The 13,863-nt window shown below is 38.7% G+C and overlaps 1 protein-coding gene across 2 annotated transcripts in view; it reads left to right on the top strand.

Moving 5' to 3' along the window:
* Nucleotides 1–13,863, top strand: part of Zranb3 (zinc finger RANBP2-type containing 3) — a 142,696-nt gene that overhangs the window by 58,182 nt on the left and 70,651 nt on the right. For both annotated transcript variants that reach the window (XM_021198241.2, XM_029539400.1), the window contains exons 4-6: nt 499–677; nt 4,785–5,016; nt 8,684–8,769. In XM_021198241.2, the coding sequence (XP_021053900.1) occupies nt 499–677; nt 4,785–5,016; nt 8,684–8,769 (497 nt within the window). The remainder of the gene's footprint in view (nt 1–498; nt 678–4,784; nt 5,017–8,683; nt 8,770–13,863) is intronic.

The raw sequence follows: 13,863 nt of genomic DNA, 5'->3' as shown, positions 1-13,863 counted from the left end.
GGTGAAGTACATCTGAATTGTCTCCAGTATCTGACCGTTCATTTTGGAGCCTTTCCTGTCCCATGGAAAGAGCTTAGAACTGGGTGGTGGGACTAGCATGAAGATGGCCAGAGGGAAGGCAACCCAAATCTGGAATCTTCTTCGCTTCACATCAGTTAGCTGCGGTTTAGATAACTCACCCTCTCTGTCTTCTTTTTCCTTCGTGTATGACTCACAGTTACTTTAAGTAACATCGTTCTGTGACAGGTAGGTAAAGCATTTTTCCTCACGGTCTCAAGAAGGAAATAGTATTTCCACCTCGGGATCGTCAGTCTTTAGTTATAGTTGACAAAAGTTTATTTAAACAGTGTAGACACTTCACATTCCTAATGATCTTGAATTTTTATCAAACATAATTAGTATAATAAAATTATTGATATAATACTTTTTAATATTTGATGATTTCTTTTAGGATATATAAGCTTTACTTGTAACATACTTTTTGCAAACATTATTTAGATGGGTCTAGGAAAGACAATCCAGGCGATTGCAATTGCTTACTTCTACAAAGAGGAGTGGCCCCTGCTGATAGTCGTCCCTTCATCTCTAAGATACCCTTGGATAGAAGAACTAGAAAAATGGATCCCAGAGCTAGAGCCAGAGGAAATCAATGTCGTCATGAACAAAACTGACATTGGGTGAGAAGAACTTATTTGTCTTAATGGAAAAAAAAAAAAAAATGTGTTCTCATGTCTTGGTTTGCTTTTAACTTTTTGGTACTAATGACAAAACTCGGGGCTTGATGCATTTTATTCATACTTTGAAATACTAGCTGCCATCACTAGAAGAGTGTGATGTGGTTTGATCTCTGTTACCTACAGTACACTTTTAAAGTTAATGTAAAATATACATACTTTTAAAGGCATGTATCAGGTGGTATCATATAAGAGCTTTTGAATCTATTTCTTAATGATTCATTTTTAACATTTTATGCTCTTTTACTATGCTTAATTCCCAAAGAATATTTTGTATGTTTTCAAACAATTTAGTATTCAACATTACATATATGATCCTCAGTTGTGGATAGTATAAAATATTTATTAATGATATTTTCAGGGTATGAAAGGATATGAATATAAAAGTTGAACAAATTTGTTATATATTACTTGATTCTCAAAATACTCAATATTTTTAATGTTTGTATAAAATGCATTTAAATAATAAAAAATTTAAGAAAAAATTATTTCTATGTTTTAAATATACTTAAAATTAATTAGTTTATGGTTCAAAAATAAAAATAAATTTCATTACTTTTTCAAGTCTAAAATTGTGTAAGCTTTTTTTTAATATTTATTTATTTATTTATTTATGCAGTTTTTTTTTTTTTTTCTTCTTCGAGACAGGGTTTCTCTGTATAGCCCTGGCTGTCCTGGAACTCACCTTGTAGACCAGGCTGGTCTCGAACTCAGAAATCCGCCGGCCTCTACCTCCCAAGTGCTGGGATTAAAGGCGAGTGCCACCACACCCGGTATATTTATTTATTTTATGTATATGAATACACTATCACTCTCTTCACCGAAAGAGGGTATGGGATGGTAAGCTTTTATCAACAATCCTGACATAGTTTTCTTTCCAGATTGGTAATATGATAATTTTATGTACGATTCAATTTAACAGGTATGATTTTATTGGGCTCATATACAATTTTGATTTTTTTTTTAAAGATTTATTTATTTTTTATTTATATGAGTATACTGTAGCTGTCTTCAGACACACCAGAAGATTGCGTCGGATTCCATTAGCGATGGTCGTGACCTACTCTGTGGTTGCTGGGAACTGAACTCAGGATCTCAGGAAGAACAGTCAGAGCTCTTAACCCTGAGCCATCTCTCTAGCCCCTAATTTTGATATTTTAAATCTTGAAAACATTTGCTTTGTTTGGTAATTATTTATAGTCCTTGCTCTAAAAATGTATTATAATATTTTTTACTTTTTCATTTGTTTCATTTTGCTTTGTAGCCACTGGACTAAGTCAATCTATTTGATTGTTATTGTGTAGAATATATAGTTGAATGATGCAAATTGTCTTGTTTCCTAAGACACATACCTTTAATCCCAGACTCGAGATGCAGAAGAGGCAAGCAGTCTCTGTGAGTTCAAGGCTAACTCGGTCTTCATAGTGAGTTCCAGTCCAGCAAGGGCTACCCAGCTAGACACCATCTCAGAAGGGACAGGGAAACCAGGCAGCATGTGCCTTTAATCCTAGCTCTCAGAAGGGAGATGCATGCAGATCTTTGAGTTCAAGGCTAGCTTGGTCTACTGAGCCGATTCCAAGACAGCCAAAGGGACACAGAGAAACCTTGTCTGGGGGTTGGGGTGGAGGTGGAGAGAATGACACAGAATAATCATTGTCTGTGTTTTAAAAGTAACACGTTACCAGAAATAAGTATTAAGTATCTGTTAGTTCTTGGAGCATTCTTGGTAATATTTTTCTGAACTGTATTACCTAATACTGTGAATATAAATGATGTTTAATGATAACATCAGCTTTCACGAAGAAGGGGGAACAGAATTGACATAGGATGTTGTCTTAGTTAGGGTTTTGCTGCTGTGAACAGACATCATGACCAAGGCAAGTCTTATAAAAACAACATTTAATTGGGACTGGCTTACAGGTTCAGAGGTTCAGTCCATTATCATTAAAGTGGGAGCATGGCAATATCCAGGCAGGCATGGTGCAGGCAGAGCTGAGAGTTCTACATCTTCATCCAAAGGCTGCTAGTGGAAGACTGACTTCCAGGCATCTAGAGGATCTTAAGCCCACACCCACAGTGACACACCTACTCCAACCAGGTCACACCTATTCCAACAAGACCACACCTCCAAACTCTGCCACTCCCTGGCCCAAGAATATACAAACCATCACAGATGTTTTACCTCTTAACCTTGGAGACCTAATTCATTAGCATTCAAATGTATGGATCCAAGAAAATTTAGGCCCTATTTACATTATTATAATAAAATGTAGGCAATTCTTATGAATAGGTTACTTCTCCAGAAAACTGCATAAATTTGAAAAGACATACATTTGGAGAATGTTGACATTTTATGGCTTTCTTAACTTTTTTGTTAACTATACGTTATTTAAATGTCTACATTTACATTTTCTTAAAATCTATTCTCTATCATCTTTTTATCACTAGGTAATCTTTTCATTATTATTTAGGAAGTAACACCCTTATGACTAACTAGAGGCAGTGGCTTTTGTTTCTATAATATTCGGGGTATGTTAGATAGGACCACAACCCAAGAGTATATGTTTTTTTGGAAGATATTAGCCAAGGACATAAAAGTCATTCAGTGTCTTCTCTGTCCTTAAAGAAGCAGTTTTAGATATGTGTCAGTGTATACTACATATAGAGATTACTCATAGTGTCAGCTGGTCCTGAACTATCACCCACTCCTGATGTGCCCGAATAGAAACCACCAAGATAGCTGCAGTGACACTCAACACCAATATCTGGTGGCCATTCCTCATAGGATACCCTGGTTAGCTCATAATACTAAGTCCACAATTTCTTCTGCAGGCTCTTCTGCTATCTGAGCACATGGAGGAAACCATACTTCTCTGTGTTAATTAGATATAGCCAAGTCTTCAAATGCCATTCATGAGTTAGGACTTTTCCCTTCTTCCCTGGAGGGTAGAAAATGGGGGTGAGGGCTGAGGGGGTGGCTCTGAGGGTAAAGTATTTCTAACCCAAGCTCTAATATAAATGGTGGGTGAGCATTGTGGCCTACCTTTATTTTCTGCATTAGAGAGGTGGAGAAAGGAATATTACATAAAGCTGGGCTTTCATGTTAGCATGCGAGTAACCCCAGTCCTCGACTTATAGAGAAAAAACCAAGGTGCACTAGGTGAGCTGGATAGCTAGACTAGCCAAATCCGAGAGCTCTGGGTTCAGCAAGAGACCTTGTGTTAGGAAATATGTGGAAAGGGATCTCCAGAGGATGAGAATTCATTCCACCTCTGGCATCCATGTGCATATAAACAGGTGTATGCCTTCACATATTCATGTACCTACATGTATACAAGCACGCATGCAAGGTAAAAGAAAGTCGCAGATGAAGTCTGTCTTGATTATTCCTTTGGTGATAATAGAAAATGCAAAAGTGGCACATTCAAGAGCTTGCATCATTGTTGCATTCTACACTAGGAGCAAAAGTGATTTGTGGATCCTTCCCTCACCCATCTCATACATACTGAGCCAGCATATGGGAACGGTTCATGATAGTAACTAAAGACACTTGCAGATGTGTGTATCGTAGAGCAAAGGCTGAAAGAACACTTTAGTTTCGCTCACTGGCCTATGTATATGGGGAGGGTCCTTCTAACCTTTTACAGCATCCCAGCTGCACAATGCCTGAGGGCTGCATCAGATGAGAAAGACCAGGAACTCATAGTGCTCTGTTAGGTCCTGACCTGACAAAATTCCAACATCACCCAGGTTGAAAATGAATGCATGGTTGAAAACATTGTTATAAAGTAACATTCTTGTCCTAGTCAAAGGTGGCTCTCTAGTTCTCAAAATCTCCCAAAGCCAACCATTTGACCAGAATTCTGTCTTGGCTTGACATATTTGAGAACTGTAAAATCCTCTGTGAGTAGTTAATGTTTGTTTAGCAGAACCATCTCTTGTTTTTCTTATTTTTTTTACCCTCTTTCCTTTTTCCTCCAAGAGTGTTGTTTTCTTTGCCATCCATTTATTGCTAAGACATTTTTTAAGCAGGTGGATTTTCTTTTCTAGGAGAATCCCAAGCAGCAGAGTGACAGTTCTGGGCTACGGTCTCTTAACCACAGATGCGGAGACTTTGCTGGATGCACTGAACACCCAGAACTTCAGGGTTGTGATAGTGGATGAATCACACTACATGAAGTCCAGAACTGCTGCCCGCAGCAAGATTCTCCTGCCCATGGTGCAGAAGGCCAGGAGAGCCATTCTTCTTACAGGAACTCCAGCTCTGGGAAGGCCTGAGGAGGTACGAGGATTGCTACGCTTTAAGTAATAGGAAAACTGAATCTATGTACTGCTTGGCAATTTTTAAAGTCAGATGCCTCAAATGCCAGAAGAGTGCATTGGAAATTTTCAGGGCACAATCAATGATTAAACAATTTTTTTTATTATGACTGGGTTTTAAAAAATCTGTCTATTTTTAAGTCTTAGCCATACTTAAAAATATGGTTAAAAGCTTTACTATAAAGTTTCTTTTTCTTTCTTTTCTTTTTTCTTTCTTTTATTTGCTTGTTTGTTTGTTTTGACCCAAGGTGTTATTATGTAGTTCGGGCAGGCCTCAAACTTATATCAATCTGCCTACTTCTTTTTTCTTGAGTGGTAGGATTAAAGGTGTGCTTTAATTCAGCTATTCTAAAATCTATTTAGTACACATTTGTGATATTGTTCACACTTGCTCTTTTGTTACTTACTTTATCTAGTTTGTGTAAAAACATCTTAAGGTTGAAATTTGATCTACTCTGTATGTGTGTGTATAAGGGAGATTTTAATCGAGCAAATTCACTACTCTGACTGGAATGCAGACACACACACTTAGTACACACCTTTAATCCCAAACGATGGAGGTAAAGTTAGTTTGTAGGAGGAAGTACCCATGTTTGAAAGTGATGTCTAGTTGAGTGGCAGACAAAGTGATGAATCAGAGAAAGATTTGACAGAGTAGGATATGCCTAGCTCTCGTGAGAACAGAGAGGAAAGAGAGAGGAGACAGTTTTAGAGAGACATGTTGCAGAGAGAGAACAAGCTAGACATATGTTAAGACAGAATGAGCCAGAGAATGAGAAGGAGCCAGAAAATTAATACTTGTTCTGGAATTAGTTTGAGACCAAGCAGGGCAATTGGGTCGGAAGCTGAGAGGAGCCAGTGTGAATCAGTCATTTTGGAGAGGAGTTTGAGCCAGAACAACTGAATTGAATCAGCCACCCAGAAATCAGAAAAAAATAGGAAGGGGTGAGCCTAGTCAGTACTAAGTCTCAGAAGCTGAAAACATTGTAGGCCTAGATTAGATTGTACAGAACTTAGAAGCTTCTAGGACTAGGCCTAGGCTAGCAGATGGGGGCAGTAAGCCTCAGAGACAACAATTACTACAGGAGAATAAAAGTTACATTTATATATATGTTTGTGTGTTGTAAGAGAGAGTGGTGGGAGGGCAGAAGAGAGAAAGAATCCTGCACTTGTGGAGGAATTCCTACTGTCTTTCTTATCTGCTCCCTACCTTATTTGTTTGAAGTGGGACACCCCCCCCACCCCGCTCCTAGAGCTCCCTAATTTCTCTGGACTAGCTGGCCAGTGAGCTCCCTTGAGAGATGTGTTTATACTGCTTTGCAGAACTTTTCTATAGTTCTTTTTTACTTTGGTAGCTACACTTTGAAAAGTAGAGACAAACTAAAGGCTGTTATAGGCCAGGTGAGGTAACTAGATGGACTAGAGGAACTTAGTCTAGGAACAGTCACATGTTCAGAGTGTCTTTTTCAGACACTCTTACTTCTTTCTGACCGTTTGATCTAAGGAATCTGATTTGCTGGCATAATGTTGTTTATAGTATCATTCTCTAATACTTTGTATCTCTGTGATGGTGGTGATAGTCCTCATGTATCCCTAACTTTAGTAGACTTTTGTTTCATTCCTTAGCTAACCAAAGTTTAGTCAGTGTTATTGATTGTTCCTAGAATAGACTTGTGTTTGCTGATTTTCTCTATTTTCCCCTCTATTTTCATCAAAATGCTTATTGTGTTTTTCTTTGGTGCTTGCCTTTTCATTTAGCTGTTCTTCCCTCTCTAGCTGGGAATTTAGGTTGTTGATTGAAAATCTTTGTTTTCATGTTAACACAGGTGCACACAGCAAAAGGCGATACTGGGGATGATCCCTTTAATATGCAGTACTAGGAGTAGAAACACTCATGAAAGTAGAAAGTAGCCAGTGCTTGCCAGGGTCCTGTGGGAAGGAAAAAGGGCTTTGACTACTAATGGAGGTGGGTTTCTTTTTACAATGGTAGCCACCTTGTGTGAATAGTAGAGGGTGATGTATAACTTTGTGACTGTGCTAAAAGCCACTGAATTTTATACTTAAAGAGTGAACGTTATGTTATATTAATCATATCAATAAACCCATTATGTTAAAGAGCCTATTAAACCTGACAGTAAATTGTTATTGTGTGCAGCCTATCAAAGTCATGAAAAGAAAAATAACATGATATTATTGGCCCAAGTGGCAAATTTACATAGTATTCAAAGTACACATCTAGGCTAGGAAGATAGCACAGCGGTACAGTACTTAATGCGCAAATGTGAGGGCAGCCTGGAGTTCAAGTCCTAGGACCCTACATAAAAGCCAGGCAGTTGTGGCAGCAGGCTATAATCCCAGTGTGGGAGGAAGAGACAAAGAATCCCCCAACAAGCTGGCAAGCCAGACCACAGAAATGCAGGTTCAGTGAGAGATTCACTCAATTTATAAAGTACAAAATGATTAAAAAAAGACACCAGTGTCAGAAGCTACCACATGAACATGCACAGTACACACAGAGATTATATATATAAATATATATGTGTGTGTGTCTGTGTGTGTGTGTCAAAAGAGAAGAAAAGCCATGTTCCAAGCACCCGAGATTAAATTTAGTGGTATAGCAGTTGCCTACCATGCCTGAGGCCCTGTGCTTTACCCTTCACACCAGTTGTTCATCTCTAAAGTTATAGCATATGAAATTCATCCAATGAAAATGAAGCTTGAATGTGTCTGGTAGCACATGCCTTTAATTCCAGCATTCCAGATGTAGAGGCAGGAGAGTGGAAGTTTGAGGCCAGCCTGGGTACATAATGACTACATAAATACCTCATTTCAAACAAATACATGTAAACAGGTGGATAGATATCACTATCCACAGGTGAAACAGATCTCTAGTACTCCTGTGTAGCATGGATACACATATACAATTGTGAAATTACTAATATCTATAACTGCATAAAAGACAGAAACAGCCTATTCATTCAGTATCAGGCATCTGTTTGACTATTTTATCATACATACACAATAATAGATGATTATTCATCCTTTTAAGGATTCTTTATTAATATAGTATATTGCTTATATACCATTTAAAATTAAAAGAAAAAGTTGCCTATGATGTTTTTACAATAAGATTTTAGCTGTACCATATATTATGATTGTTTATATGTGCATACATACATACATACATACAGAGGCTAGAGAAAAATCTTTTTTTTTAAATCTTTTTTTTTTTTTTTCGAGGTTTTTCGAGACAGGGTTTCTCTGTATAGCCCTTTGTAGACCAGGCTGGCCTTGAACTCTGAAATCTACCTGCCTCTGCCTCCCGAGTGCTGGATTAAAGGCGTGCACAACCATGCCTGGTGAGAAATCTTTTTTTAAAAGTGTGAGTGTATGTGTATATATATATGTGTGTGTGTGTGTGTGTGTGTGTGTGTGTGTATGTTATATTTAGAAAAAGAAAATTATTATCCCTGAAGAATAGATAGTGTGGATGTAAAAAGGAAGCAAAGTCCTTGAGGAAGAAGTATTTTCACTTTTATGCCTGTTACTGTTTTTATTAAATTCTTTTATCATCATAATAACTTACTTGAGACTATTGTAATATATTGAGGATATTTGTATTGTTATAGCTTTTCATGCAGATTGAGGCTCTTTTCCCACAAAAATTTGGAACTTGGATTGAGTATGCTAAAAGATACTGCAATGCACATATCAGGTAAGATAACCGTTCTCCATAACCACCTTTATCTGGACATATTTAAAACTCTAAACATTAAACACTGTTAGCCATTCTCTATTCTCATGGTTTTCAAACTTGTTGCACCTATGGAAAAATTCCTTAAAGTAAAACCCAGTCTGAATAACCTACGTATAATGTAAAAGAAATACCTAGGCATGGTGGCATGTGCCTTCAATGCCAGCACTTGGGAAGTAAAGCAGGTGAATTATTAGAGGTTAGACTTGCCTTCATCCATGTCAAGGCTGAAAGAAAATGTATCTATTCTTGAGTATATGCATGGAGGTATGTTGTCCTGCTTTTCATTTGACTGTGTGGGGTATCAGGTTTAGATGAGGCAGGTTTTGGTGTTACGATGATGTCTTAGTTACTGTTCTGTTGCTGTGAAGAGGCACCATTACCATCGCAACTTATGGAAGACAACATTTAATTAAGGACTTGCTTACAGTGACTCATGGTGGGAACAAGTCAGCAGCAGGCAGGCCAGCAGGCATGTGCTGTAGCAGTAGCTGAAAGCTTACACCTGATCCACCAGCTGGAGGCAGAGAGCAAGACTGTACCTGAGTTTTTGAAATCTCAGGCTCGATGTTTAATTTGTGTGTCTGTCCTACAGTCTGTTTCTTGATTAATACCTGTCATGTGAGAGGAGAAGTGCGCACCTCACTTATGAGTATAAATAGCGTGTCGAAGAGGAATAGTTCATCTCTGTGAAGTGTGTGATGGTGGAGGCTGTCTTCAGTTTCCTGCTTGCTAGTCGTTTTAAGATCAACATTGTGCTTCTCAAAGGCATTTTCTTTCTTTATAATTATGTGGACATCTGAATGTCTGTGAATAGGTATACGCACTTGTGAGTGCAGGTTGCCATGGCGGCGAGACCAGGGGAGTCAGATCTCCTGGAGCTGAGGGTTAGCCATCCAGCATGGGTTCTGGTAGTCAAACTTAGGTCCTCTGCAAGAACCTTATGTATTTGTAAGGGCTGTGCCATCTCCAGCCCTTTGAAGATGTTTTCTTCTACATCCATTTCTGAAGTCTTTCTAATCCTTTATTTCTTTACCTTGAAAGCACTGTGGTTCCATAAGCTTTGATTCAGATCAAGGCATTTCCTGGCATTTTAAGTTAGGCTGTGGGATGCTATATTTTCTTCCACAGTGTTTTTATTCTGGAAAGGTGTCATTTTCACACTATAATTTTAGAGAATGCAAATTATGGATCGTTATTCTATCCTAGACCCATATTTTATATTTAAAATGTCATGCTGCATTCAAAATAAAGTTAAGTGAAGTGCTCGATCAAGATGTCATTTTGTCTTTAAAAAGTTTATTAAATTCCCGAGTAATGGCCTAAAGGAGCATGCTAATGCAGATGGAATCTGAAGAACAATCTTAGGGACTAAGTAACCAAACACCACAGACCCATTTTGATTTGAGAGGCACAGAGAAAAGAGATTACTCAACCAGAGTACCCTTGCTCAGAATGCCACATGGTAGTCACTCTAGTGAATTCTATTTAGAGGTAGCTATAAATACAAATAAGATCTGGAGAATGAAGCACAGTGAATAAATTGATCAACAGTGGTTAAGTGAGAGAAGGGTATAGAGCCCACTTAGACCCTTGTGCACCTTCTGGGGTTAAATCGTTACCCCAGATTCTATTTTCTTTTATATTTTTTCACATTTTTCTTGGCAACATAAGAGACTTCAGAAGTGGCACCTTTAATAAATGTTCCAGTGCTTATAAAAGGAAGACTTGTGAATAACCCAGCCAAGCATCGTCTGTCAGGAGCTGTCCTTCAGGGTGAGCCAGGTGTTACAGCATAAGCCTTTAATACCAGCACTGGGAAAGCAGAAACAGGTGGATCTCTTGAGTTTGAGGCTATTCTGGTCTGCACAATGAAGTCTAGGCCAGCCAGAGCTACATAGTGAGACACTGTCTCAAACTGCAAACAAAAATATGTTTTGGGAAGACATATCTGTCCTCTCTTACATTGTGCTTACAATTTAAAAGTGTCCCAAGAAGATCTGGGGAAATTGTACTTGCGTCTTATGTGTTGTGGGAAATATTTAAAATAATGAACTGACAGGTTCCCGCACTATGCCCTGCTACTCTCAGCCCCAGGGAACTGGCCGGCCTGTTCTTACCTGGTGGAGACTCTCTGGCCCGGAAGGTTCTGAAACATCTCACCCAGATCACTTGGTTTCCACTGGTGGGTCGTCGCTACCACGCCAGCGCTTCAAATCCTCCACCCTATGGCCTTTGTGGCACACATCAGGCAACTACGCACCCTACTGCTGTACCTTCTCTCTGGAACCCAGTCAAATCGCTGCAAGAAGAAAAACACCACACAAACTTAGCTCAGAAACACTGGTAACTCAATTGCTGGGCACAACAACTAAAACCCTCTCTTGTAAGCCCTATTTAATCTGATTCCTCCAGTGAAACTCTAGCAGCTACATCTTACCCTGTGCTATCCCCGTTCCAAAAGACCTACCTGTCTCCTCCTCCTTCTCTTCCTTCGTGCAACCCAGAAGTCCCACCTATTCGCCCAGCAATTGGCTTCTTTATTCATTAGGGGATTGGTTCACAAGAACAGCACCAGGCCCATCCACAACACTTATGTACATGGCCCTGGGTTCAGTTTTCGGTGTGGGAACACATCAAATTCTATGCCAGTTCTACTAAGGAGAATTAGTTGTCTAAATTTTCTTGAGACGGTGAAATGCTACTTGATATTATATACTCAAGGTGTTATGTCCATTATCAGCATAATCAGGGTCCTGTTCACCTCCATATGTTCTCCAGCACTGTGTCATTTACTGTTCTTCCTCTGGCTAAATACAGGGCTGTCTATTCCGTGAGCACATGGCTCAGTTCCGAAGTAAATAATTAATATACGGTCTGGTGAGATGACTCAGCGGGTAAGAGCACCAACTGCTTTTCCGAAGGTCATGAGTTCAAATCCCAGCAACCATATGGTGGCTCACAATCATCTGTAACGAGATCTGACACCCTTTTCTGGAGTGTCTGAAGACAGCTACAGTGTACTTAAATATAATAAATAAGTAAATCTTTAAAAGAATAGTTAATATACTGAACATTCAAGCTATGTTTGAGGAATAGTTAAGTCAGATGTGATATAAATTCTGTATTTGTGTTTGAAAAAACTTCTGATTTTGAATCATCCTATACAGAGTTGGTGTATGAGGTCATTTTATCCCACCTACTGCCTCTAGCTTGATTTTTAATTAATCCATTCATTCAAAAATATTTTTAGGAGGCTAGATAGATGGCTTAGTGGTTAAAAGTCCTGGATGCTCTCCTAGAGGACTTAGGTTCGATTCCTGGCACCTACATGACAATTAATGACCATCTATGACTTCAGTTGTAGAGGATTCAACATCCTCCTCTGGCCTCTGCAGACAGTAGGCACGCTTGTGCTGCACAGACATACATTCAGCCAAAATGTATAAGCCTTCATGCTCTAGGGATCAAAATGATTCAAGCTTTCACTGAATTGTCAAGTCTGGCACTAACCAGGTAATTATAGATGAATGTCATGGGAGGGTGGCAAGAGGAAGGGAAAGGCGTGATGGCCAGGTATACCAGTGTGAACCAGTCAAGATAGCTCGGAAGCATCCTGTGAGTAAATAGATTCCTTTCCTTTCGGAAAGTGGGAAATCTATATGCTAAAACCAGAACAAGAGAGACCACTGTGCCCTTGAGGAACTAAATATTCAGCTGAATATTCTGAGCTAAACTGAGGTCTCTAGACAAAAACAGTTAGTCAGGAGTTAGATAAAGATAGGGCTAGGTAGGAGTCAAATTACAGTCTTGTTCATCAGAATGTAATAGGAAGACATTGTGGGTGTCTTCCCTTCTCTGTGTCTTCTGCAGGCATTGGTTTGCAATAGAAATACGTAAGAAAATGTACTATTTTCCATTTTAAGTATATAATTTGGTATCTTTAGATACATTCATATTGTTGTAAAACAAAGCTTTTCATTTCTAGCACATTTCGTCACCCTAATCTAAACCTCTGTACCCATTCACCAATGTTCTCCACCTCTTTATTCAGCCTCTGCATTTTAAAGTTACAAAGTGTGGCATGGTCATGTGTGGTCAGATTTACAAGTTTCCTTGTTTTTAAGGCTATATTTTTATATGGTCCAAAACGAATAGAAGAGTAAACACATTCATATTTTTTGAAAAAGAGATTATTGTTATTAAAGAATTAACATTTTTGTCCCTTATAATATCGACCATTTTTCTACATAAATATTTGTTATAGTACATAAATAACTATTTTTTTATAGTTGTGTGGTGTATTATTGAGATTGTAGTATGGTTTCAGTGAGGGAGTTTGCATCGAGAAGTGGCCTATTATTGGACCTGTACCATAGGTTCTAGAGTGACAGGGTTTGCATCTCAGGACATTTTTTTTTTTATGAGAGGCAGTTTATTGTGTTCAAAGAAATGAAGAAACAGGGGGTTAAGAATTTGAAAGTTGCTGTGATCTAAATTTCTGCAGGATAGGCACTAAGATGGTGAGATGAGTACCACAGGCTTACTAGCGATGTCGAGTAGCCATTTGTGATCATAAACAGATTAGTAGTGGAGCCAATGTTCTCAGTGGTGTATTTCCACAGCAGTGTGGTATATCCCAGAGGTTTGCCTAGACTCAGATCTAACTTATATTGGGAGCTTTGTATCAACTTAGATAGATCTGGGGCCTGAAAGACAAGGAGGTTTAGTTATCCTGGAAAGACTCAGAAATCAGTGTGGGCAAGGAATGTGTGAGAAGAGGAAGGGGATCAGGATATGGACAAAGAAAACAGGCACCACTTGCCTGGAGCACTGTAGTGAGAAGGGTAGAGAATGGGGTGGATGAACAGGTGCCATAAAAGAATGAGCAGAAACCGGAATTATTATTATTTTAGTTTCTCCTCCTATCCTGTATTTAATAAATCAGAACGCTGAAATAAAGACTTTTATTTCCTAAAATATCAGTATTTTCACAACGAGGATAAAGTAAACATTGTTTCTGTCTATTACTTCCAGTCGGTGGTTGGCATTATA

This window comes from Mus pahari, chromosome 5 (assembly GCF_900095145.1).
Source record: "Mus pahari chromosome 5, PAHARI_EIJ_v1.1, whole genome shotgun sequence".
Taxonomy (NCBI): domain Eukaryota; kingdom Metazoa; phylum Chordata; class Mammalia; order Rodentia; family Muridae; genus Mus; species Mus pahari.
Note: the sequence above shows the minus strand (reverse complement) of the source record. Positions and strands in the feature narration are given on the sequence as shown.